The sequence below is a fragment of the Balaenoptera physalus genome, assembly GCF_965194825.1.
Source record: "Balaenoptera physalus genome assembly, chromosome: 20".
Classification (NCBI taxonomy): Eukaryota; Metazoa; Chordata; class Mammalia; order Artiodactyla; family Balaenopteridae; genus Balaenoptera; species Balaenoptera physalus.
In genome coordinates, this window is record NC_138901.1 from 50,229,853 (window position 1) to 50,257,565 (window position 27,713).

Consider the following 27,713-nt stretch of genomic DNA (forward strand, 5'->3'; position numbering starts at 1 on the left):
GTTCATTCATATTGTAGCATATGTTAGTACTTTATTTCTTTTTATGACTGAATAATTTTCCATTGTATGTATATACCACAATTTGTTTATCTGTTTATCTGTTGATGGACATTTGGGTTATTTTTACTTTTTACTATTATGAATAATACCACTATGAACATTGGCAGACAATATCTGAGTCCCTGTTTTCAATTCTTTTGGGTTATCTTGGCTTTTTGATGGAAATACCATCATATGGTAATTCCATGTTTAGCTTTTTGATGAACTGCCAAACTGTTCCACAGTAGCAGAACCATTTTATATTCCCACCAGCAATGTATGAGGGTTCCAGTTTTTCCACATCCTTACCTTGTTAATTTTTTTTTTTTTGATTATAGCTATTTTAGTGGGTGAAAGGTGATATCCCCCTGAAATTTAGATTTGCATCTCCCTGATGGCTAATGATGCTGAGCATCTTTTTGTGTGCTTGTTGGCCGTTTGTATATCTTATTTGGAGAAATATCTGTTCAAGTCTTTTGCCCATTGTTAATTGGGTTTTTCATCTTTTTGTTGAGTTGCAGGACTTCTTTATATAGTCTGGATTCTAGACCCTTATCAAATTGCTGATTTGCAAATATTTTCTCCCATTCTATAGGTTTATTTTAATTTTCTTAATAATGTCCTTTGATGCACAAAAGTTTTTAATATTGATGAAGTCAGATTTATCTTTTTTAAAATAGCTCATGCTCTTTGTGTTGATACTAATTTTTTTTTAATTTATTATTTATTTATTTATTTATTCATTCTTGGCTGCGTTGGGTCTTCATTGCTGTGCGCGGGCCCTCTCTAGTTGCGGCGAGCGGGGGCCACCCCTTGTTGTGGTGCGTGGGGCTCTCATTGTGGTGGCCTCTCCTGTTGCTGAGCCAGGCTCTAGGAGCATGGGCTCCAGAGCGCAGGCTCAGCAGTTGTGGCGCATGGGCCCAGTTGCTCCGCAGCATGTGGGATCCTCCCAGACCAGGGCTTGAACCCTTGTCCCCTGCATTGGCAGGTGGATTCCCAACCACTGCGCCACCAGGGAAGTCCCGATACTAATTATTTTTTAAATAAACTTTTGTAGGAGTATTGTAAGTCTTTTATGACTTTTTTTTGGCCTTAGAAAATTAGCCATTTGAAAGACAATATTAAGTAGAAGTTGACTTTTTTCTGTTGTAATTTTTAGGCATGAGTCATAGATCCAGGGTGAAATTAAATTTTTTTGGACTGATTTGTCTAAGAACAGGTGTTGAAGTACACTTATCTTGTTAGAACTATTTTGGGGAATAAAATGAGCATAGTTCTTCATACTTGTTTCTTAAAGAAAAATTTTTTAAAATATATGAATGTTTGCTGGTATTTGTTACCACAGGATTACTTCATCTGGATTCAAGCTGAATTTTGTTCCTTCACTTCCATGCCCAGGAAGTGGCATGACAAAAAAGGCAAAGATGAGTGGCCTAATCAAGGCAGAATAAATGGGCACGTGGACAAATGAAAATGATGTGACTGATAGGAAAATAAGGGATTTGATCCTATGGTGGGGGGGTGGGCTCAGGGCTCCTGCCTGAGAAGCACCCTAATTGCTTTATGTCCTATGGGGAGCATGAAGGGAGTTGATATCCTTTATATATGTTATAAAACATCACTCTGTATTTTAGGTCATGAAAAACCATATGATATAACTCCAATTGACTAATTTATAATATGAGCATAAGAGAAATTTTTAGCATTTTTTTCTGGATGAAGGTCAGGACTGGCTCTACTATCCATACATTTGTTGTTTAGCCTCTCCATTTTAGATTCCACATCTGCAAAATGAAGAGGGTGGGTCAATCGGACTTCAAGGGTCCTTTCTTAGTTTAAAATTCCATGACATGACCTTATAAATGTCTGAATTTTAGTGAAAAAGTACCAAATTTTGCTCAATTTTTCTGATCCTAAATATTACAAAAGTAAAATTGTTTAAATTAAGCCTGTATACTTCTGGTTTCAGTTCTAACATGTAAAGTATGCCTGTAAGTTCAGGCAAACTCCCAAGACCTTTCCAGTTAAGGCAACCTTTAAGTGTCATGCATAGCTATTTAATAGTTTATTTATCCACTTTGATTTTCTATTGAGGAAATTAGCAACTTCTTCATTTCTATTGAGGAAATTAACCTTGGAAAATTGTACTGGTTTCCTGTCTCTGGCAGTATTGTGAAAAGCTTACTTTGTGTTAATGCTCCGTCTTGAAAGAAATAACACAATACATTTTGTTCATTTCCCTCATAGGTTCTTTGGTGGTTAACTACCCTTTTGATGATGATGAACAAGGGCTTGCCACATATAGTAAATCACCAGATGATGCTGTATTTCAACAAATAGCACTTTCTTATTCCAAGGTAGGCTTGTGCTTAAACATAAAATGCTATAAAAATTCATTTTTCATTTAAAAAATGCGTTAAAACAAAGTCCTACAAGACTCAGGTCAAGTGCTTTCTTCTCTGTTAAGCCTTCCATGATTCCTTTCAGACAACCTTACCTCTTTTTCTCCTCTGTTTCCCACCTCACTTTTAAACATACTGCATGTGTTTCCCCATTAACCATGAAGTTCAGGTAATGTCTTTTCATCCACAGCTTTTAGCACAGTCCCTGGAACATAATAAATTAAACAAACTGCTAGTTTATTTCATTTGAGAAGTACTAAATATAAACCTCGTAAAGTAGTCTAAGGTGGGGTTGACAAGTTATAACTCTGGGACTAAATCCAGCCTACCACCTGTTCTTGTAAATAAAGTTTTATTGACATACAGCACATCCGTTCTTTAAAATATTGTCCATTGCTGCTTTCTTGTTTAACATTTGAAAATAAGTCAGTGTAATTCACCATATTAACAGACTAAAGAAGAAAAACGCTGCAATCATCTCAATAGATGCGGAGGGCAGGGTTGAGTCATTGCAACAGACACTTTAGAGCCTGTAAAGCCAAAAGTTTTTACTATCTGACCCTTTACAGAAAAAAATTGCCAACCTATAGTCTAAGGAAGCAGTCTCCAACCTTTGTGGCACCAGGGACCAGTTTCGGGGAAGACAGTTTTTCCATGGACAGGGGTGGGGAGTCGGGGGTGGTTTAGGCAGTAACGCGAGTGATGGGGAGCGGCAGATGAAGCTTTGCTCGCTTGGTGGCCGCTCACCTCCTGCTGTGTGGCCCGGTTCCTAACAGGCCAGGGACTGGTACCAGTCCGCAGCCTGGGGGTTGGGGACCCCTGGTCTAAGGTATTTAAGAGCCTAGTAGTAACATATTGCAAAGGAGCAAGTAGAAATTTCTGTATTTTCTAAACTTCCTATAATGAACACACATTACTTTCATAATCAGAAATGTTATATCTGTGTGTGTGTGTATGTGTGAAATTTTAGTTTAAAAGTTGTTCTTAGAAAGCGTGTTAAAAGTTGAGGCTTGAGAACTAGGCTTGTTAGTTTCAGTTTTTGGTCTTACTACTGACTCAGTCTGTGACTTTATTGGTCATAGATAAACGAAGATTATTACTGCAGCTCTGTGCTCTCTAATCACACCTTTCTGTCATTCTATTTTTCCCACTCCCTCATTCTCTACAAGTGGATCTTGTGAGATTGTTCAGAGTTTCTAATAGGGGAGTACATCTATTATTTCACCTTAAAGTGTAGTTGTCTTCTGTTTGGGCATGCCATTTTAGAGGGATGTACATGAAATAATAAAACGAAAATGAGATATCCTCCAATCATCAAAATAAAAACTAAGTGATCAGATTATACACATATCCCCATCACATTCTATCCATTATTACAGTTCCACTTTTCATCCTCTTTGTAACTTCTCATTCCTTAGCCTCTTTTTATATTTCTTTGACCTTTAACCCTTTTGATTTGATTTCCTTTCTACCCAGCCTATACCTATGGACATACCTTTCAGTGATGCACTCACCTACACCTTAGGATCTTTTATACCCTTTTGACATACCTGCCTTGCCAATGTCCAACGCTTACTAATTACAATCATCTCTCTTCTACATCCCAGAAAAGTCACACAGTCATGGCAATTGACTATACTATGTATATGCAGTGCTCTCTAACCTCAGCTGAGCCCTCAGTTCTACCTGGCAATATTTCACATTTTGCTACTTGACTCCCTGGCTCATTTCCCACTATGGTGATTCTGAGCCTTCATCCTCTACCTGAGCCTTCTAATCCCAGCTTTGTTTGTCTTATTCTCAGTGGATCACTTTGCCTTGAACTAAAGTGGAACTGTGAATAATCTGATGTGCGTTCATTCTGATTCTGTCTTCTCAATTATTGTTTATTTGTGTTTTACCCATATTCTGCATTTCTTTTTTTCCTCCTAATTTTTTTAAATTGAAGTATATTTGATGTATAATATTATATAAGTTACAGGTATATAATATGGTGATTCACAATTTTAAGTGAAGTTTAAATTTTAAGTGAAGTTTCTGTTTCCCCCAGTCCTGTGGGACTCTTGAAATTAAGCCTCACTGGCCTTTAGAGCCAGATGCTCTAGAGGCTCATCTTCCCTATGCAGGACCCCGGGCTGGGGAGCGAGATGGGGATTCAGAACTCTCACTCCTGTGGGAAAACCTCTGCAATATAATTATTCTCCAGTCTGTGGGCCGCCCACCCACGGATATGGGACTTGACTATATCACGAGTCCAAGATGGTCCACAACCCATCTCGTTGCGGTTCCTTCTTTACGTCTTTAGTTGTAGAAGATCTTTTCTGATAGGTTTCGGTCTTTTTCACTGATGGTTGTTCTGCAAATAGTTGTGAGTTTGGTGTGCTCGTGAGAGGAGGTGAGCTCAGGGTCTTTCTACTCCACCATCTTGGCTGATCTCTCTTCTTCATTTCTTGATCCCACAGCACCCTGCCTCCTCTTTGTCTTTGTTTCTTCTGTTGTAAATGGGAAGGTGACAATTAAATTCCTCAATCTTTACTCCAGCCTCCTTTCTCTTGACTGTGATCTATCATGATCGATTGTGCACCCAGCCACCTTTCCCCTGCCACAAGGCTTCATGGTAAGGAAAAGCAGACCAAGAAAATCTGTGAAGACAAAAGAGGGGGGTTTAAGGAACGGCAGGCATAAAAGTGATTTGGAAGGACCACCAAACATTGAAAACACGCTACGTCTGAAACCTAAATCTGAAAATACTAAGATAGTAACTGGGCAGATGAAAGCACTGGAATATAGGGAAGGGGTTTCAAAGTACATGCAAATTAAAGGATCTGGTGTACTTAAAGGGATAGGCACAATTTAAAAGGACAGCTGGATTTAAAGGAAAATCTTCCAAACTCATAGCTTCTGGGGGAGAAGAAAAGCAAAAAGAAATGAAGAAGTGCCCTTTGACAATTAGATAGTGAAGGGGAAAGAGAAAAGGGGGGAAATGTAGGGTTGTCCAAGACAGAAGAGAACCATAAAATCAGAGGACTCAGAGCTCCACCCTTATACCAAGGCAAATAAGCAAACAAAAAAAAAACCCACATTAAAATACCTTGACTGCTAGACTGACAGAAAAAGGGCACCATTAACTAGGAATCATGTGAAACAGCTCAGTATAATAAAAATGAACAAGAGGTAAAAAAAAAACATGAAGAACCATTGCAGAAAAAATCAGGAAATGAAATTTCACACATATCACCTGAGGAAACCTTACCACTACCAAAAAACAATCAAGAAGCAGAAGAAAACTATAAGTTTACACTCCAGGCAGATTGACTATACCCAAACACACACTGAGAATATGAAAAACCACATAGGCTCAGATATTTAAAAAATTAAAACAGGAATGAAAAAAGAAACAGGAAGAAATGAAGGAGAGTTGATAGAACTCAGGAAAGTAATGGAAGAAAAAGAAAATTATCTCTAAAAATGAAGAATAAATTGTAAGGGCTAAAGACCTCACATCTCCCAATTTCAAACTTACTACAAGACTGTGGTAATTAAGACACTGTGATACGGGAATAAAGATGGACATATACATGGCACATATATACAATGGAATGTTACTCAACCATAAAAAGAAACGAAATTGAGTTATTTGTAGTGAGGTGGATGGACCTAGAGTCTGTCATACAGAGTGAAGTAAGTCAGAAAGAGAAAAGCAAATACCACATGCTAACACAAATATATGGAATCTTAAAAAAAAAAAATGGTTCTGAAGAACCTAGGGGCAGGACAGGAATAAAGATGCAGACGTAGAGAATGGACTTGAGGACACGGGAAGGGGGAAAGGTAAGCTGGAACGAAGTGAGAGAGTGGCATGGACATATATACACTACCAAATGTAAAATCGATAGCTAGTGGGAAGCAGCTGCATAGCACAGGGAGATCAGCTCGGTGCTTTGTGACCACCTAGAGGGATGGGATAGGGAGGGTGGGAGGGAGGAGATATGGGGATATATGTATATGTATGGTGATTCATTTTGTTATAAAGCAGAAACTAACACACCATTGTAGAGCAATCAATTATACTCCAATAAAAATGTTAAAAAAAAAAGATGGACATATACACATCAAAGAAATAAAATTGATAGTCCAGACATAAACTCTTACATTTATGGTCAATTGATTTTTCAACAAGGGCACCAAGACAATTCAATGGGGATAGAAAAATCTTTTCACTAAATGGTTATGGAAAACTGGATATTCACATGCAAAAGAATAAATTCGGACCTCTTCCTGATATCATACCCCAAAATTATCTCAAAATGGATCATAGACCTAAATGTAAACTGTAAGACTTTTAGGAAAAAATATAGAAGTAAATTTTTGTGACCTTGGGTTAGACAATGTTTTCCTAGATGTGACATCAAAAGCACAAGTGACAGAAAAAAGACATACTGGACATCAACAAACTTTAATACTTTTTTGCTGCAAAGGATACTGTGTTAGTTTCCTAGAACTACTGTAACCATTTTTCGTCTCACAGTTCTAGAGTCTAGAAGTCCAAAATCGAGATGTTGGCAGGGCCATGCTCCCTTGAAACCTGGAAGGGGATCCTTCCTTGCCTATTCCTAGCTTCTGGTGTTTTTCTGGCAGTCTTTGCCATTCACTGGTTTCTAGATGGATTATCCCAGTCCTCTGTCTTCACATGGCATTCTCCCTGTTGTCTGTGTCCAAATTTTCCCTTTTTATAAAGATACCAGTCATATTGGATTAGGGCCCACCGTAATTACCTCATTTTAACTTGATTACCTCTGTAATTAAATACAGTCACATTATGAGGTTTTGGGGGTGAGGACTTCAACATATCTTTTGGAGGAGACATCACTCAAAATATAACAGATAATAATCAAGGAAGTAAAAAGACAACCCACAGCACAGGAGAATACTATATATCTGATAAGGATCCATGTCTAAAATATATAATGAACTCTTACAACTAAATAATAAAAAGACAATCCAATTGAAAATGGGCAAAGAATCTGAATACACATTCCTCCAAAGAAATATACAAATGACCGACAAGCTCACAAAAAGGTGCTCAGTATCATTAGCCATCAGGGAAATGCAAATCAAAACAACAATGAGATACTACTTTTTACCCACTAGGATGGCTATAGTTTAAAAAAAAAAGAAAGAAAATAACAAGGGTTGGTAAGGATGTGGAGAAATTGGAACCCTTGTGCATTGCTGGTGCGAATGTAAAATGGTACAACTGCTTTGGAAAACAATCTTGCGGTTCCTCAAAATGTTAAATATAGAATTATCATAGGGCCTGACAATCCCACTCCTAAGTATATGCCCAAGAGAAATGAAAACATAGTCCACACAAAACTTGTACACAAATGTTCGTAGCAGCATTATCCATAATAGCCAAAATGGACACAACCCACATGTCCATCAAGTGATAAGTGGATAAACAAAGTGTGATATGTCCATGCAATGCAATACTATTCAGTCATAAAAAAAAAAAATAAAGTACTGATACAAACTACAACTTAGATGACCCTTGAAAACATGCTAGGTGAAAGCAGCCAGTCACAAGAGACTACATATTGTGTGATTCCATTTACATGAAATGTCCAGAATAGGCAAATCCAGAGACAGAAAATAGACTGGTAATTGCCTTGGGCTTGGGATGTAGGGAGGGGCAGGGAAGAGGTTGGGAGGAAATGGGGAGTGCTGATGGGTACAGGTTTATTTGGGGGTCATGAAAATGTCCTAAAATTTACTGTGGTGATGGTCACACAACTGAGTGAATATACCAAGGACCGTTGAGTTGTATACTTCAAATGCGTGAGTTGTGTGGTGTGTGAATTATATTTCAATATAGCAGATTTTGAGAACCTAGAGAAGACTCAGGGGTGGGGTATCCATGCTCAATTCATATGTAGGCTAAAAAAACGTCAAAAGTTATATGCCAAAATATTAAATGATTGGTGATCTCTAGGTTTATATTTTTTTCTTTTGGCTTGCCTCAATTTTCTAATCTTTCTACAATAACTTTTATTATATTTTAAGTATAATGAAATTCAATGAATTCAATTAAGTGAAAGTGAAAAAATGGAGCTATACAGTGTGACATAGTAAGTGAAGAGAAAATTTCAAGGAGGCATTAGTGGAAGACTGGTGATATTTGAATAAAATATAGGTTATTTAGTTAATAGTAACATGCCAGTGTTAATTTCCTTGTTTTGATAATTGTGCTATGGTTATATAAGATGCTAACATCAGGGAAAGCTGGATCAAAGGTATATAAAACTCTCTGTACTATTTTTGCAACTTTTCTGCAACTCTAAAATTAGTTCAAAAGAAGTCAAAAGAAAAGAATAAGAAAAATGAATAGTCTCTACTTATCTCCACTTCCTTATTGTTCTCTCATGCCTCAGTTTCTTGTCATCTGTCTTCTGCCTACATTGTTTTACCTGGAAGTGACCCCTCAAAGGTTACCAGAAGTCTATTTTTTTTTAATGTTCTTGACCTCTGAAGTCTAACGCTCTTGTCTTCTCCCCTTGATCTCTGTTACATTATATAGCAGAGAGCTTTGCTTCCTTCTTTCTCTTTCAGTGGCTCAACCTCTCTCTTTTACTTTTTTTCCTCCCCTCCATATTCTGTCCTTAGCCATTTTTACTGTCTTGGCAATTGCACCCAGTTGCTTTAGCTGTCACCACTATGTAAATGCCTCTTCAAAAAGTTGTTTCATATAATGAAAGTTATTATAAAAAGATTAGAGACGATAGCCAAGCAAAAAGAAGAGAATCATTTACTATCTTGGTATATATTTTAGACTCTTTATATATGGACTGAGACTGGACACCTACATCCTCACCCCCTGTCTTCTTTAAGTTGTCAAACTGTTTGCTTTAAAATTTTTAATTAGTTTTTTTAAAAAAAATTATCAAAGTAGAGTAGTGAGAATTAAAGAAGATGGTAAAATACACATGGTAAAACCAATCTGTCACAACTTTTCAGATGCTCATTATCTCTCAGTTGGATTATTTCAGTAGTACTCTGATGAATCTCCCTGGCTTTGGTCCATTTTTTCACATTATTATCAGAATAAACTTCCTAGAGCCATGAATATATCATATATCACCCTTCCATCAGAAATCTTCACAAGTTCCTTATTGCTCTGAGAAAAAAGTCAAAATGTTAACAGCAATTGCCTAGAACTGTGGTGTCTAGAGTGGGATTTATACTAGATGATCTGTTAAGATGTAGGAAGAATATATTAGAAGTTCTGTTTTTAAAATGTTTTTTTTAATGCAGGTTTGTAATATACATACTATATTAATTAGTACAGTAGTACATCTATATAATTTATAATCAAATGGATAGATATTGATGGAAATGGAGATAGGGATATAGAGACATAGAAGATGTGTGCAAGTGTTTAGTGGAAAAACCAGAGAGTAAAAGAGCATGTACACAAATATTCCAGTAACCTAAAACAATAGCTTTCATTTGATAACAGAGTGGTGGGATCATAAGCCTGTAATTGGTATGTTAAGTTTACGAAAGGGGGTTGTTTTGTATATTTTAAAGTTAAATGGTTAATTCTCAGTGATGGGAAAGTGAGAAATTACTTTTCTCTTTACACTTTTCTGTACTTTTTTTCTTTTTCTATTTACAAAAGAGAGAAATGAAGTTTTGACCATCTTTCAAAGCTTAATTTCTTCAGGAAAATTCCCCTGCCACTCTAGTCAGAAATAATCTTTCTCTCCTCTAGCTTCCAATAGTGTTTATTTGTGCTTCTATGGCAGTTTTTCTTACTCTCCATGGAACAAGCAATTGCACATGTGCTATGTAGACACTGCTGGATGCCGAGGACACAAAGACACAAACTGTTTCAAGGAGTAGTGTATTGTCTTTAGGGGGAAAAGAGGTGCAACCAGTTTTGACAGGATAAAATAATTGTACAGAGTGCAGTCAAAGCACAGAGGGGCTACCTTAGTCCCCAAGAAGTCAGAGAAAGATGCTTACTTTCCATTATGTGTGAATTACCTCTTTTGGACTTTAAGCTTCTTGAGATCATGAAATGAAAGTACGAATATGAACAGTGTTGTTTTTGTTTTTGAGAGGGGTTGGGTTGGATTTTTATATTACTTGTAATTACAAGTAATAAATGAAGTCTTCACTTTTTTTTTTTTTTACAGAGCATAAACTGTTTAGTTTTGATATTAAAAAGTAGGTAGTAAGTCACTGCTTCCCATGACTCCATCCACCCCCACATATACCCTATTGGTAACCACTCTTCCTATCTTTCTTTATCCTTCCCATGTTTTTTGATGCAGATACAAACAAATACAAGTAAAGATTCTTTTTTTTCTTTTTTCCAGGAAAATTCCCAGATGTTTCAAGGTAGACCTTGCAAGAATATGTACCCTAATGAATATTTTCCTCATGGAATAACAAATGGAGCCAGTTGGTACAATGTCCCAGGTAAAACATTCTTTTATATTAAGACCGTATAACTTGATGGATTTTCTGTCCCCCTGGATGGTACTGCCTGTTACTGATTTTTTAATTTTGAGAAAGAATCATTCTTTTAAAAATATTGTATAAATAGTTTAAAACATTCAAATTACCGTTTCAACTATTTTTAATATTTGGTGCACTTTGACTTTTGAGTAAAATAATGTACTGAAACTTCATGAAAGTGTTATATTTTACCGCTGGCTATTACAAAGAACTTTAGATGTGCTAAGAAGAAGAGTGTGAACTACACTTGAATTCTTCCTGAACATGAAAGTACAGATGTTTTACCTGTACCACAGGCATCAGAGAGCTCTCAAATGAACGCATTATTGGTTTTCAGCCATGCTGATAAAAGATGAATTTGGCTTTTTACTAGGAATGTTGCTTACAATTTGGGATCTGAGCTAGTTAGAACTTCTTCAGAGTAACTGATTTAAAATTTTTATCCTTCAGGTGGTATGCAGGACTGGAACTATTTACAAACAAACTGCTTTGAAGTGACTATTGAACTTGGTTGTGTGAAATACCCATTTGAGAAAGATCTGCCAAAATTTTGGGAACAGAATCGAAGATCTCTAATCCAGTTTCTGAAACAGGTGACGATTCTGGAGTGACGTATGAAATTTCTCCCAAGAGCAAGAAGATTTTTGTGTGTACATGTGGTTTTCATGCATTGATTTTAGAATACACCTCATTTGAATTCCAGTTTGACCTATTCATGTTTTCGTATATTTATCTAGAAAATTCATGGATGTAAATGAGTTTATTTATATGCGTGGAGAAGAGTTAAAAATGATTAAACAATATAGTGATGATGTTTTGCACTTAATGGTTAGTGGTCACTTTTTACCCTTGTCTTTATAAAAGGCTACTATAGATTGGGTACATGCCTAAGAATTTGTCAAGTGATAAAGATGGGCTATGGGGTAAATTTTTTTTTTTTTTTTTTGCCATTGGTTTACTGTGAAACGATTAATTTCCTTTTGTTTGGATGTGCATTGTGGCTGATAGGTAAAGACTATAAGAAATATGCTGATAGTGGTTAAAATTATTAGGATAATCTGACTAATACTTTGTGCCAGTACTTTGCTGAGTAGAGTGGCATAATGGCTGTGAGTTTGCATACTAATTTTTTAGAACATTTTATTCTGAAAATTTGTAAACATCAGGAAAAATTATAAGACTAACAATAAATACTACTATTCCTTTACCTAGGTTTAACAATTTTTATACTTTGCTGCATTTGTATTTTATATATATATAAACACACACACACTTTTGTTGAACTATTTCAGTATAAATTGCAGGTGTTATGATATTTATCCCAAAGTATTTCGGAATACATCTTCTAAAAATAAGGTTAATTCTCCTACCTGACTTCTCCAATTGCTATTATCTCACCTAAGAAAATTAACAGTAACTCCCTATACTACCTAATACCTAATCCATGTTCAAATTTCCTCCACTTGTCCTCAAAATGTCTTTCTGTAGCTGATAGGAAGATAAAGACAAGTCTAACTTATGAAAAACTAGCCTTTCAGAAACTGAAATATTTTGTTTAATGGGCGGTTACATTTAGCTTTACTCTGAGCCCCTGAATTCCTATTTGTTCTACATGTTTACATTATTTAACAATCTGTTATTTTGGATGTGAACTCCCAAAATAATTAGATGATGATCTTTATCAGTAAAATCTGGGTGTTCTTGTGCTTTATCCAGGTTCATCAGGGTGTCAAAGGATTCGTCCTAGATGCCACAGATGGCAGAGGTATATTAAATGCCACCATTAGTGTTGCTGAAATTAATCACCCAGTAACTACTTACAAAACTGGAGATTACTGGCGTCTGTTGGTTCCAGGAACTTATAAAATCACAGCATCTGCTCGAGGGTGAGTTACTGAATGCTTTGTAATTGAGTGCTTGGAGATGAAACAAGCATAGTTCCATTCTAAAAGATTATTGCCAGAAAGCCCTGTAGAGGCTAAGCAACCTTGAGTTTAACGCTGAGAGGTTTAGAGCTGGTTACACATTTGACTCTTCTCTGGTGGCACAGTGAGTACATGAACCATCAGATGTAAGAAATCTGTGAAATTACTCACTTTGAACAGTACCCTCTTTTACCTTCATCCTCTCAGGTCACCTTCCCCTGTCCAGATGTAAAGCAATAGTGACTGATGTCCTTCACTATGGGTAACAGTTCTGGGAAGTACTTGTTAGTAGGGAAAAAAAGACTTCTGCATACTTCTAGTCATGTTGTCCCCAAAATACCACCACTTTACATTTGTACCCTTTTAAAACTCTTTCACAGACACTTATTTTTTATTATTGTACCTTTGCCTTCTCGCATGAGTGAGATTTTCTTACTTACTGCTAATTCTCTGAGAAAAGCCATTTTCATATTTTTTACAGTTTTTCTCACCACAAAGATATATTTACTTGAAAAGAAAAAATTAACTTATGACCTTTTCCCTTGGAAAAAACTTAACATTCCTTATGTTCCTCCTCCTTTACAAATACCTTAGAACTGGAGCCACCTTACTTTTTAGTCGAAACTTATCATTTTTATCCTCTTGTAGTTTTCTTTTTTATATTTGATACATGTAGGTGTTCCCACAGAATATTTTCCCCTCCCCCTACTAGCTCTCTTATTTCTGAAGAGTTAGTTTGAACACTCATTGAAGTAAGGGTAAATACATGGAAACATTTAAAGTTATTGTTACCTTTTTTTAAAAAATGTTTTTCAAATATCAAGTGGTCTGTAAATGAATGGGTTAGAACTTTAAGGAGTAAAGAAGTCTATTCTGGTTTTTTTCAGTTTTGGCATAGTATTGGAAAAAACAAAGCATCAAGGTATCTGAAAAATGGGGCAAGAATGATGCGTTTGGCAGAGAATGTCCTAAGTTAGTACTTCTCAAACTTTTTCCACCATACTCCCTGATGACAGACAAGTGAACTCAGATTCCAGGAAATATGGGAGTATACACTGCAAGCATGAGCTTTCTTTTGAAGTCATATATTTAATCTTAAAAACTCATTTATGTTTTATAGTCTACCCTTGTATGGTCTTCGTTAATGTTTAAAACAAATCTTAAATTATCACAAAGTTAACAATTTGACCCTTTAGGGAGATGCACCACATTTATCTCAAGGATTCACATATCATCTGCACACCTCTGTTTTCCCAGGGTTTGGGTACTCCAGCTGCAGAAGCGTGGCTCTGATCTGTCTCCTTTATTGCAGGTATAATCCAGTTACCAAGAATGTGACCGTAAACAGTGAAGGTGCTGTTCAGGTCAACTTCACACTTGTTCGATCTTCAACAGATTCAAACAATGAATCAAAGAAAGGCAAGGGGGACAGCACCAACAATGAGGGTGCCAGCGATCCGACTACTAAAGAGTTTGAAACTTTAATTAAAGACCTTTCAGCTGAGAATGGTTTGGAAGCCTTCATGTTACGCTCCTCCTCAAATCTGGCTCTTTATCGATACCATTCATACAAGGACTTATCAGAGTTTCTGAGAGGACTTGTGATGAACTATCCACATATTACAAATCTTACCAAGTAAGTGTCACCTTCTTGCTGCCTTGTTTTCCTCTTTCTTTCTCCCTTTCTCCTTCCCTCGCTCTTTCTTCCTTCCTTCCTTCCTCTCTCCCTCCCTCCCTTCCTTCCTTCCTTCCTTCCTTCCTTCTTTCTTCATTTTAAAGAGGTTACATTTAGCATAAGCCACATTAAATGGTTCTTGTAATCTATTTAGAGATATTTGGGAGCTGAATGTGTAGAGAGTTGGATTTCACTTATTTTGAAACAGATGTTTGCTTGGAGATCTTTCTAACAATGAATCTTGGAAACTTTTATGAGAAACATTGGAGCAGAATTACTTGCTAGTTTAGCAATGTGTGGCCTGTGCCTCCAGAAAATGTAAAATCATTCTTTCTAATGATTACTTTGATTTCAAAACCCTTTCTACTTCTCAGCTGCAGATTCACATTCTGACTAAATATTATTTAGTTTGTTTCATTTTGCTGGGGGCAGGGACAAATTTGGAACTATGAGCTCACTTGTCAGGGATCATGTTTAACCTTTTCTTCAAATTAGAAAATGAAGCCTGGTTGGCTGTCATTTTCTGTGCTTTAGTCTCTACTCAGAGTCATGGTTCCCTGAAGCCTTAGGGACATATGTGATTGAGGGTTCTGGGAAAACATGCAGTACTGGCTTATGTAAAACTGATGGCTGAGACAACTTTTACCTTCACTTCTTAGGCTTCTCTGCTTCACTTTCACTGTCTCAAAACTATTTCCTTGATTTGTTGATTCCTATTATTTGCCTATTTTAGGGCCTTTACTTTACATTTTGCCCTGAACTTACAGTTCTCTACTACAAACCTAATGAACATTAACTAGCCTTTCACTTTTTCACTTTTTTTCCTTCATTGGTTCTTTTAATTTTACCAGTAAATTTACTTTCTCAAATACTGGTTTATAATGTCTGTAATTGCAAAGACTGATATTTACTTTGGCAATACCAATTACCTCTCTTCTGCAACTGACTCTTGAACATTTCTGCCCAGGTCAGGTTTTAATACTGTCCATGTTAGTGCCATATAGACGTTACAGACTTTCTTATTTTAAAACAAAAAATTGGACATTGTTTTGCTATCCATTTACTTAGTTCATTTAAGTTTTTTTTTTTTAACCTTTCAATTAAACATGCACTTCTTAGTTAAATATTTCCCCAGCAAATATGCAACACCTGCCAGTGGTGGGACACAAGGCAGTTTTAGGTGGTCCTCCAACGGTCGCTAAGTATCATTAAATACCATTGTGAGAAAGCGGTACTTTGTCTATTCTATTAATCCTCAATTTAATGCCAATATTTTTTTTCTATCTAACTCTTGTAAATCTCCCTTTATATCAAAGAAAACAGGCCTTTTAAATTAGTTTTGCTGTAATCTTGGTACTTCATTTAAAGTATAAAATGTCTTATTTGTGTAAATTAATTTAGATTTTAAAAGTAAGGTGCTCTGCATTTCTGTATATTTAAATATTTCCATAATAAAAATTTAAGTGAGTTAACTTAAAAGACATATGTTAACTAGGGACTTCCGTGGAGGTCCAGTGGTTAAGACTCCATGCTTCCAGTGCAGGGGCCGCGGGTTCGATCCCTTGTCGGGGAACTAGGATCCCACATGCTAGGCGGCACAGCCAAAAAAAAAAAAGACATGTATTAACTAAAGAGTAGTACAGATTATAGAAGATTGGGTAAATATTATGAAGATGATAGGAGAATGACAATTTGGAGGAATGTTGAACTAAATCATAATCTTTCCTAAATCTGATAGTATCTCCCATCTATTTGACTTTCTTTGATTAAGGGAACCTAATTTTCTTAAAGTATTCTGACATAAAGATTTACTCTTTAAAGACTTTTTAAGACTTTTCAAATTTTGTTCTCATTTGTTTTTTTAAAATCTGTAAGGCAGCATTAACATAATACTTGATTACTTGCTGACTTTTTGTTTCTGGTTTTTGAAAGTTTGGGACAGAGTGCTGAATATCGTCACATTTGGTCCCTTGAAATCTCCAATAAGCCCAATGTATCTGAGCCTGAAGAACCAAAGATTCGTTTTGTTGCTGGTATCCATGGAAATGCTCCAGTTGGAACTGAACTTCTTTTGGCTCTGGCAGAATTTCTCTGCCTAAACTACAAAAAGAACCCAGCTGTTACCCAAGTAAGAAAATAGCCTGTTTTGACATGCTTTAAAAGGAAAAAGCTCAGTGATACACTGATATCAAGGCACCTTTTTTTTTTAAATTTAATTTCCTGTTAGATTTTATACAAAGGTACTTTTAAGGTCATTATAAACTTTACTCTTTAAAAATGGACCTTGGTATATAGTCATTGTTAATAGTGTCTTTCTATTATATTTCTTTGTATATATTAAGAGCCATAGAGGAAAAAAATAATAAAGATTTGCATTCAGTCCTCTATTCCTTTATGTTACCCTTCCAATCTTTACTCAAAGTGATGTATATTCTAATTAGAGGGACTTCCATTGCCAGTTATTTATAACTAGGATACTATATTGAAAAATGAGGTAGAAGAGAAATCGGGTATTTTTTCATGTAATAAAGATGAAATTATTGGACACCTTGGATGCTAAGAGATTTTAGAAAAAGTGATATGGCAGTGCCTACTTTAGTCGCCCATGACTATAGAATAGAATGTTGATCCAGAAGCTGGTTATGTATGATTAAGCAACCTAGTTTCTGTGTTGTCTTAGGGAAAGGAAGGAAAGAGTGCGCATCTGTCTACAACACTCACTAATTGGCACTGTCTATATAGAACTTAGGAAAGGGGAAACGAACTAGTATTTGTTTAATACCTACTATGTGCTAGGTACTTTACATACATCATAATTTAATCCTCAACCCTGCAATTATGTTAGCTTCATTTTATAGATGTGAAAACTGAGGCAGAGATATTTGGTAACTTACAGGTGGTCACACAGCTACTAAGTGGTAAAGCAGGGATTTAAACCCAAGCATGTCTCACTCTAAAGCCTGTGCTGTTCTGTTTTACCCTATTGCCTCCCCTGAAAGAAATTTGGAAAGAATTGATGTCATGATTAGGATCCCATGATGTGGGATTAGGTGAGATGAACTTAAATCAGACTTGATCAAAAATTATTTTACCATTTTCAGCAGAGCAGATCCCATTGACTTCTTCATGTGAGTTGCAGGAGCATTTCAAAGATTTTTGTTGTTGTTCTTTTTTAAAAGGGAGATTACCTAGGACAGTGGTTCTCTACCCTGGCTATACATTGAAAACATCTGGGAAGCTTTTACAAACACCAATGCCTGGGCTCCATCCCCAGAAGCATCAATATTTCTTTAAAAGCTCCTTAGGTTATTCTTACATTTGGCCAGAGTTACTACCTACTGATCTTAAGGTTATAAGAGACTATATACCCCGGGTAAAATATCTGCCAGGAATTTCTGAACTCCTAGTTTATGAGAATTTGCCTCACTGGTCTAATTAGGCTTAGATCACTTTAGATTGCCATTTGTTTTGAGCTAAGTGCCAGAATTGTCTGGAGAGTTCAAGAAAATATACATATACCCAGAGACATACGGTTAAGCCCAAGCATATAGGAAAAAAATCTCCCTCAGAGATTCCAGAATAAATGAATTAAAGGATTGCAAATATATTTTCAAGCTATTGACAATTTTACTAGAATAAATAAACCAGGGATCACTTATTCTGATTTACTATTAGAAATATGTAGGATGAATTATATCAGAAATTCATGCCATAAATGTAGGTATTAACACCTCTGGATATGGCTCAACTGAGGGAGAAATTATGGGTAAGACAAATATCCTACCTCATTTTTTTTTTTGATATGCTGATTTCAACTCTTCTGTCTCAATGTTTCCAGACATACATTGATATTTGTCACATTATATGTTCCAGTTTTTAATCTGGAAGTACAATATTATGAATACAATATTATTGTGTTTATTGTATTTGTATTATTTTTATTTATTGGTCAGTTATTATTGACCTAAGCCAGTGGTCAGCAAACTTTTTCTATAAAGGGCCATATAGTATATATTTTGGACTTTGTGGGTCAGATGTTGTGTGTTGCAGCTACTCAACTCTGCCACTGCAGAACAAAAACAGTCATGTGAATGGGCAAGGCTGTGTGTCAATAAAACTTTATTTACAATAGCAAGCAGCAGGCTGGGTTTAGCCTACAGACAGTGGTTTCTGACCCTGTTGTAAGTTATTGGGAGGTCTCTGGGAACAGTAGTTGTGCAGTTTTTTGTTTCTTTTTTAATTTTTTTGGAGCAAGAGAGAATTTTATTTATTTTTCAGTTCTGCCTTTTAAATCTGTGTTTAAAACAAGCAATAAAGACTTTCTGTTTGAAGCATGGGAGGGTACCTTTTGATTCCACATAGAGCTAATAAACTCATTGATTTCTGTTTCTGTTTTAGTTGGTCGACAGGACTAGAATTGTGATTGTACCTTCTCTAAATCCAGATGGGCGAGAGAGAGCACAAGAGAAAGACTGTACTTCAAAGATAGGACAGACAAATGCTCGTGGCAAAGACCTGGATACAGACTTCACAAGTAAGACCAATATTTAGGTCATTAAAGTACTTTGTAGATAAATTTATTTCTCTTTGCTAGGAGATTGGTTGATCCTATTTTATAGATGAGTAAGGGGTGCTTTCTTGTCTAGGATGTACAATATAAATGGAGACATCTAGAAAACTTTTCAAATTTTTCTTGTTTTTCATTTGCAAAAGTAATTCAAGTTTTTTCTTAGAAATTCAATCAATAATATTGGGGGGGAGGTTTTCATCATAGTCATACAGAGATGTATATTCTTTCTCTCTACTCTCTTATATATGAGTGTACACACGCGTACACACACACACGATGTATGTGTGTATTGATTTGAAGGGGCCTGTTTCTTATTTACTTAAATAGGATCATCAGCTATACATATTGTTCTGCAACTTTTTTATTGGATATATCATTGACATCTATTTCAATACTCATAGATCTCTAACATTCTTATTAATGGCATCTTATGCTGTGAATATATGGTAGTACTCTAGTTTATTCAACAGTTTCCCTTCTGATGGACATTTAGTTTCTTTTTAATTTTTTGCTCTTGCAAACAATGCTTCAGAAAATACCCTGATTTCTGAAAATCTTATTTTCTTTCAAGGACGGGTTATTATTTTTTAAAAGAGGATATGTCCATCCCTTTTTGTTTCCAGTAAGAATTTTCTTAAACTTGGTTAGAGTCATTAACCTTTCAACGTTATCCTAAAGTGTGTAAAACTCAAAATAACCTACCTCCTAGGATGTATCTTTCTTGCTTGAGGGAGTGGCTTATGGAGTAATAAAGTATTTATCTACAGATTTTGTAAGTTAGCCTTTTGACTGTGCTCAGGTAGGGAATATTTTCTTAGCTGCTCATACTAAAATTTTAAAACTTGATATTTTATGTTTGACATTTCTATTTTTTAGATAATGCCTCCCAACCTGAAACTAAAGCCATCATTGAAAATTTGATTCAGAAACAGGACTTCAGTCTTTCTGTTGCTTTAGATGGTGGTTCAGTGCTGGTCACATACCCATATGACAAGCCAGTACAAACAGGTATGTAGAATGTCACTTTACATATATACTATTTAAGCTTAAATAGGAAATTTCAATTAGGTAATATCCCTTCTAAAAATTTTTTAAATGGTGAGCATTTGAGCACACTGCATGAATAAACAACCTAAGAAGACTGTACATACATCAACAGTTCAGTTACTTGGAGGAGGAGGGAGCCTAGCTTTATTCAGTGTAGCCATGATGGCCTAGCTTTATTCAGTGTAGCCATCTTGTCACATCTGCTCAATCTTTACTCCGTAAACATTTATGGAACAATTATTATGTCTCTAGACATTGGAAATACAAAAGTGAATAAGGCACAGTGCCCACCCCAAGAAATCCATATGATGTAACCAAACATTAACAATACAGAATTGCCCTCTCCTGCTTTAAACCTTGACTGACTGGTTGCACCTTGTGGTGAGTTAAACAGTTGCCTGTTGAATCTCTCTGAGGCCATTGTATATGGAGATAATTTGTGTTGCTTTCAATGCAGCTTACAAGGAATATTGTAATTAGGCCACAGTCGCCCCCAAATGTAGTAAAACATACCAAAATAGGTTTGTATTTTAGTGTGATAACTTGTTAAACTCGCCGTTAGTGCCTTTTAATATAAGGAAGATGCTTATCTTCTTGGTCAGATTATCTTGGGATGAACAGAACTGTGTGCTTAATTATAATAACTCCTCAATAAACTTCAGTGAGGTACAAGATTTACTAGAAGGAAAGGAATATGACTTTTGTGTCCATGAAGTTGAACTTGGAGAAAAATCTTTTCAATTTCTCCGCTAACTTCTGTATTTTTCTTTTTGTAGTGGAAAACAAAGAGACTCTAAAGCATTTGGCATCTCTTTATGCAAATAATCATCCATCGATGCATATGGGTCAGCCCAGTTGCCCAAATAAATCAGGTAGGTATTTTCCCTACCCTTTGTTATTGTTGTTGCTGTTTTGGGAGAGGATGAGGACTTGCCTTATGATCTTGCTGATCCTACATCTCTCAATGCTTTTATAGATGAGAATATTCCAGGAGGAGTAATGCGTGGAGCAGAATGGCACAGTCACCTGGGCAGCATGAAGGTATGCTTTATAGAATACGGTGAGAATGGAATTATAAATACGTATTGGACATTGAGTGAAAGAATAGGTGACTTTTCTGATATAGTAAAGTGAATGGCATCTGCTTTGTGGCTTCCTTGACATGATAGCCCTTAAATTAACTAACCTCTGACAGCAGTTTTTTTTGCCATTTTAACCATTTTTAATTATAATTTCAGTGATATTTCAATTACATTAACCATGTCGTGCAGCTATCACCATATCTATTTTCAAAACTTTCATTACCCCAAACAGAAACTCTGTGCCCCAAAGCAGTAACTCCCCATTCTCCTCTTCTCCCAGCCCCTGGTAACTTCTAATCTACTCTCTGTCTCTATGTATTTGCCTATTCTGGATATTTCATATAAGTGGAATTGTACAATATTTTTTTTGTGTCCAGCTTTTTTCACTTAGCATAATGCCTTCTGGGTTCATCCATTCTGAAGCATACATCACCTACTCCATTCCTTTTTATGGCTAAATAATATTCTATTGTATGTGTAGATCACATTTTGTTTATCAGTTCATCTTTTGATGGACAGATGTTTCCACCTTTTGGCTCTTGAAAATAATGCTGCAGTGAACATTTGTGTACAAGTATCTGTTTAAGCCGCTGTTTTCAATTCTTTTGAGTATATACCTAGAAGTGGATTTGCTTGTCATATTGTAATTCTCTGTTTAACTTTTGAGGAACCACCAAACTTCCACAGCAGCTGAACCATTTTACATTCTTATCAGCAATGTATAAAGGTTCCAGTTTCTCCACATCCTCACCAACATTTATTTTCCATTTTTTAAATTATAGCCATCATAGTAGGTGTGAAGTGGTATCTCACTTTAGTTTTGATTTGCATTTCCCTGATGACTAATGATGTTGAGCATCTTTTCATTTGCCCATTGGCCATTTGTATGTTTTCTTTGGAAAAATGTCTATTCAAATCCATTGCCCATTTTAAAGTTGGGGTTTTTGTCTTTTTGTTGTTGAGTTATAAGAATTCTTTATATATTTTGGATACTAAACCCTTACCAGATATTTGATTTGCCAATAGTTTCTCCTCTTCTGTAAGTTGTCTTTTTACTTTCTTGATAATGTCAAGAAAACTTCTGATGCACAAAAGTTTTAATTTAGATGAAGCCAAATTTGTTTTTTTCTTTTGTTGCTCATGCTTTATTGTCATATCTAAGAATTCATTGCCAAATGCTAGGTCATAAAGATTTACCCCTATGTTTTCTTCTAAGAATTTTATGGACTTAGCTCTCATATTTAGGTCATTGATATATTCAGAGTTGATTTTTGTATATGATATGAAGTAGGAGTTCAACTTCATCTCTTTGCATATGGAAGTCCAGTTGTCCCAGCACCATTTGTTGAAAAGACTATTCTTTCCTCCATTGAATAGTCTTGCCATCCTTGTCAAAAGTCAATTGACCATAGATGTATGGGTTTATTTCTGGATTCTCAATTCTATACTATTGGTCTATATGTCTATTCTTTTTTTTTTTTTCTTTTTTTTCTTTTTGGCTGCGTTGGGTCTTCCTTGCTGCCCGCGGGCTTTCTCATAAGCGGGTAGGCTTCTCACTGCGGTGGCTTCTCTTGTTGCAGAGCAGGGGCTCTGGGCACGCGGGCTTCAGTAGTTGTGGCGCACGGGCTTAGTTGCTCTGCGGCACGTGGGATCCTCCTGGACCAGGGCTTGAACCCGTGTCCCCTGCGTTGGCAGGCGGATGCTCAACCACTGTGCCACCAGGGAAACCCCTATATGTCTATTCTTATTCTAGGACCACTGTTTTGAACACTGTAGCTTTGTACTAAGTTTTGAATTGGGAACTGTGAGTTCTTCAACTTTGTTATTTTCCAAGATTGTTTTGGCTATTCAAGGGTCCTTCCAGTCTCACTTGAATTTTGGGATTGGCCTCTCTTTTTCTGCAAAAAGGCTGTTGGAATTTTGTTAGGGGTTGTGTTGAATCTATAAATCACTTTGGGTTGTTTTGACATCTCAACAGTATTGTTTTGCTATCCAAGAATACAACACGTCTTTCCATTTAATGTCTTCTTTAATTTCTTTCTGAGAGCATTTTCATTTGTTGTCCATCCATTTCAAATTAGTCAGGAGTTGTGAGCAGGTGGGTGGTTAGCTCATCATTCCGTTCACACGTGCAACCAGAAAACTGACTTCATTCCCTTCTCTGCCTGCCTTCCCTCCTTTATTTATTAAGAACTGCTATGCGTGAGGCGCTTTTCTATATGAAAGATAGAGAATATTCTGTGGCCCATTATACAAATAACTATGTTACAGAATTAATCACTTTGATCTAGAAGAGATCTCAATGTGCCATGAGAAATTAAAGACAGAAAAGGTTACACCTAGTTAGTGATGTAGCCTTCTTTTCATAGATGAGATGGCATTAGGGATGCAGAGATGGTGAACCAAGACATCCGTAAAGAGGAAGCAGTATGGGCAGAGGTCAAGAAGCAGTCTAATATGTACACACTGCTATACCAACAAGGACCTACTGTATAGCATAGGGAACTCTGCTCAATACTCTGTAATAACCTAAATGGGAAAAGAATTTGAAAAAGAATAGATACGTGTCTACATATAACTGAATCACTCTGCTGTACACCTGAAACTAACACAATGTTGTTAATTGGCTATACTCCAATATAAAATAAAAATTTTTTTTTTAAAGAATCAGTCTACATTAGTTAGAATATGGGGTGTAATGGAGAGCAGCAGAAGACAAGAATGGAAAGAGAGTTTGAGGCTTTGAATGCTTTGTTTTAGTAAGGAATGGGAAGCCATGAAAGGTTTTGAGCAGGGATATGGTGACATGATCTGAGCTATTCTATGGAAATCTTTTAACATTGGGTTAAGATGGTTTGGAGGAAGGAGAGACTGTGTTTAGAATAGCCTAGACGAGAACTACTGAGAGCCTAGATTAGAGTAGCGGCAATGGGGATGGAATCAAGGGATGAAGTTCCAGAGATATTGTAGAAGTGGAATTCACAGGATTTGCCAAATTCTGGATGATGGCAAGAAATTGAAGTCAAAGACAAAATATTTCATACCTGTGTGAGAAAATGAGTTACTGTCATTAACTGAATTAGGAAGAACGGGTTTGGGGGGAAAAAGTAGTAAGTTAGATTTTGGAACCTGTCCACGCAAGTAGTTCCTACCTAAATAATTGCTATATTGCTGTATGGTAGGCTCGAGCCTGCAGGTTGAGGGTATCAGAGAGCAAATACTTGTGCTTTTACCTCTAAGAACTCCAAAACAGCAGTAACAGCTGTGAAGTTCCAGGGTTAGAGGGAAGCTGGCCCTCTGCATGTACTTATTCATTTATTCAACAAACCCTAATAAGAACCCCTCTACTGCCAGTCACTGTAGGAAGCACTGGAGATATAAAAATGAATTAGACATAGTCCCTGGTCTTAAGAACTCTCTTAGGAGTGGCCATGTTTGTGACTGGCTATAATACCAAGTGGTTTATTTATATTTGCTGTAAAATGCTTTACAGATTCTTTGTTTACATCACCCAGCTTTTCTTTTTATTCCATTCATTCCATTTGTCATGTTACACAGCCTCATTCTTACTTTTACTTATTAATTTTCCTACATTTGTTTTTGAATCTTATATTCCAGGATTATAGTGTTACCTATGGCCACTGTCCGGAAATCACAGTATACACAAGCTGCTGCTACTTTCCTAGTGCAGCACAACTCCCTTCGTTGTGGGCAGAAAATAAAAAATCTCTTCTTAGCATGTTGGTGGAGGTGAGTCTTTCCCTTTTAACTAGAAGCAAACTCCCAGGAATATGGTCAATGAAAACCTTTATCAAAATATTTTCTTAATCTTTTACCAAAATTTTGTATTATTTTAAATGTATGTAGAAAGGAGAGTTTTGTTCATTTTTTATTGCCTAAATAGGTGCCATGAGTTCACCTATCTGATGTATATTGAGGTAATTTAACCCTGTGAGATGCTGCAGGCTCTTCCATTTGAATATCACACGGAGTTACTCGATACAGTGTCCTGTGGTGGGAAGTAAAGCATTCGAGACGTCGGAAGATTTGGGTTCGAACATTTTAGGCTTTGACTCTATCAGAGGCCTCTCTCCCCTTATTTCCATCTCTGTGCCTCTGAAGCAGTGAATGAGTAGCAAACAAGGTCAGAGTCAGTGGGGAGGGACGAATAAGCTAGACTTATGGAGGGTTTTGTTGTTTTGTTTGTTTTTGTCAGGCCTCAAGTTATGGCCTCTAGAATATCTGGCATTATGAAAACATAAATTTATATCTTAAACATTTATTTTTTTAAGGTTCACAAGGGAGTTCATGGATTTGTTAAAGATAAGACTGGAAAACCAATCTCTAAAGCAGTCATTGTGCTCAATGAAGGAATAAAGGTACACACAAAAGAGGGAGGTTATTTCCATGTACTGTTAGCCCCAGGTGTCCATAACATCAATGCCATTGCCGATGGGTATCAGCAACAACATTCCCAGGTAAGAAACTCAACTTGAGTGGTCTCATGTAAATTTTTATTATTAATAATACTTATATTTAATTTGAAACTCTTGTTAGAAAGCTTATGGGGAATAAAGAAAAATGTGACCACCTCTTGATTATGATATCTTGTTATCTTTCTATCCTTTAGCAACAAAAGGGAAATTTTTATAGCATTTTGTGTACTTTAGATGACAACGAACCGTCTCCTTGGTTTGCTATAAAGGCCCTAGGAATATAGCGGGGATACAATATCCCTTAGGTAAACTTTTTCCTAATTCTGGCACTTTATCTTCCTAGGTCTTTGTGCATCATGATGCAGCCAGTTCTGTGGTAATAGTCTTTGACACAGATAACCGGATATTTGGTTTGCCAAGGGAGCTTGTGGTAACTGTATCAGGTAAAAAAATTTAAATTTTCAGTAGTTGAAGTTAAAACCAATCCTGACATTTCAATTTGAGAGTGGATCACCTCCATAATCATCTGAAACTAATCACTTTTCTTCTAACGTCTCCTATCTAAACATGATTTTCCTGGAACACTATTTTCTCATATGTTCTCATGGATTGCCCCATCACATTTTCAGGTCTGTACTCAAATGTCACCTCCACAGAGAGGCCTTCCCTGATCACCCTAGCTAAAATAGTACCCCTGTCACTATCTCACTGCCACTTGTTTCCGTTAAAGCACTTATCACTCCCTGCCGTTACATTTTGTATTAGTCATCTATTGGTCTGTATTCGATCTCTCCCACTAAAACATAAACTCTGAGAGGGCAGGGATTTCATCTGCCCCCCAGTGCCTAGAACCATGGGTTGGCATATAGTGGGTCTTAATGAAGAGTTGTTGATTGAATGAATGATTTGCTTTATACTAAGATCATAAGTCCCTTGGACTTTGACTTATATTAGTTCTATTTTTTCCATGATCCTGGAAGGAGGGAATATTTGTTTTCTCCAGGCTTAATGTGTGCCATTACTTGAATCACTGAAAGTTTAGAAAGAAAAAATGTCGTAAAATAATAAATACTCTGCTGTACTGTATCTTTTGACACAGAGAACCTTGGTTCATTTCTAAGTACAACTTGGACCTGATGCAAAATAACCAAGTTTTATTACAGGGTGTGTTGGGGAGAGATCCTTAGTTGAGAGAGAGTGGTATATTGGAAACATGGTCAAATCATAGAGCCTGTTGTGGGGTGTTTACGGTAGAGTTCTTTTTTTTTTTTTTTTTAGCGACATGAAAATTTTTTACTCTGAAGTTTAAAAGTGCTGAAGATAGGATATTAGAAAAAACAGAATATTTATCTAAGAGAATAATTTCACTTAAAGTAAAAATATATTCCACCACAAACTCTCTAATAAGTTTCAATAAGATAAAGCAATTCAATAAACCTATAAAGAACTTAGTCCAATAACTAAAATTATTTTTATTTTCTTATGCTCCTTTTTAGTATTTTTTGTCATTATCGTCATCAACCTGCATTTTTTTTTTCACACACACACACACTGTATTTTATTTTTACAAGAGATAAATAGACTGACACCAAGCATTGTAAATGGATGACCACAACAAAAGCAACAGTGATTGCAATTACCAAACACAAAACACACTCATACTATGTCATAATATAGACATTCAGTCCAGTAATCCTCCACTGTAACAGCTCCTTTACTTTGTAGTGAAAATTGATTTGTATATTCTTTGCCTCTGAGTCCTTGTGGGATTTTTTTTTTTTTAATTCAAACAGAAAGTCACAAAAATTATACTCATCCTCATCAGTTCACTCAGTCCCATGTAATTAATTTTTTTTTATCTTGATCTTTTGTTAGCACTTTTATGAGTTCATCAGTTTTTCATTAGAGTTCTGAAAATGCTTATTCATTCAGTTCAGCAGTACAATCAGTTGCCAGAAACCTGTACTTGTCAGAGTCTTTTCCATGAATTCCTTGAAGATGAAACTACGGTAGA

General features: G+C 36.1%; 1 protein-coding gene across 2 annotated transcripts in view; it reads left to right on the forward strand.

The window, feature by feature from the left end:
• The window catches only part of CPD (carboxypeptidase D), a 71,742-nt gene that overhangs the window by 39,094 nt on the left and 4,935 nt on the right, over positions 1-27,713 (forward strand). Inside the window, exons 8-20 of one of the 2 annotated variants that reach the window (XM_082443396.1) lie at positions 2,287-2,396; positions 10,823-10,925; positions 11,415-11,557; positions 12,681-12,850; positions 14,202-14,525; positions 16,497-16,692; positions 18,963-19,098; positions 20,011-20,142; positions 20,958-21,053; positions 21,158-21,222; positions 24,882-25,013; positions 25,556-25,741; positions 26,043-26,142. In XM_082443396.1, the coding sequence (XP_082299522.1) occupies positions 2,287-2,396; positions 10,823-10,925; positions 11,415-11,557; positions 12,681-12,850; positions 14,202-14,525; positions 16,497-16,692; positions 18,963-19,098; positions 20,011-20,142; positions 20,958-21,053; positions 21,158-21,222; positions 24,882-25,013; positions 25,556-25,741; positions 26,043-26,142 (1,893 nt within the window). The remainder of the gene's footprint in view (positions 1-2,286; positions 2,397-10,822; positions 10,926-11,414; positions 11,558-12,680; positions 12,851-14,201; positions 14,526-16,496; positions 16,693-18,962; positions 19,099-20,010; positions 20,143-20,957; positions 21,054-21,157; positions 21,223-24,881; positions 25,014-25,555; positions 25,742-26,042; positions 26,143-27,713) is intronic. The other variant, XM_082443397.1, reaches the window with a different exon arrangement.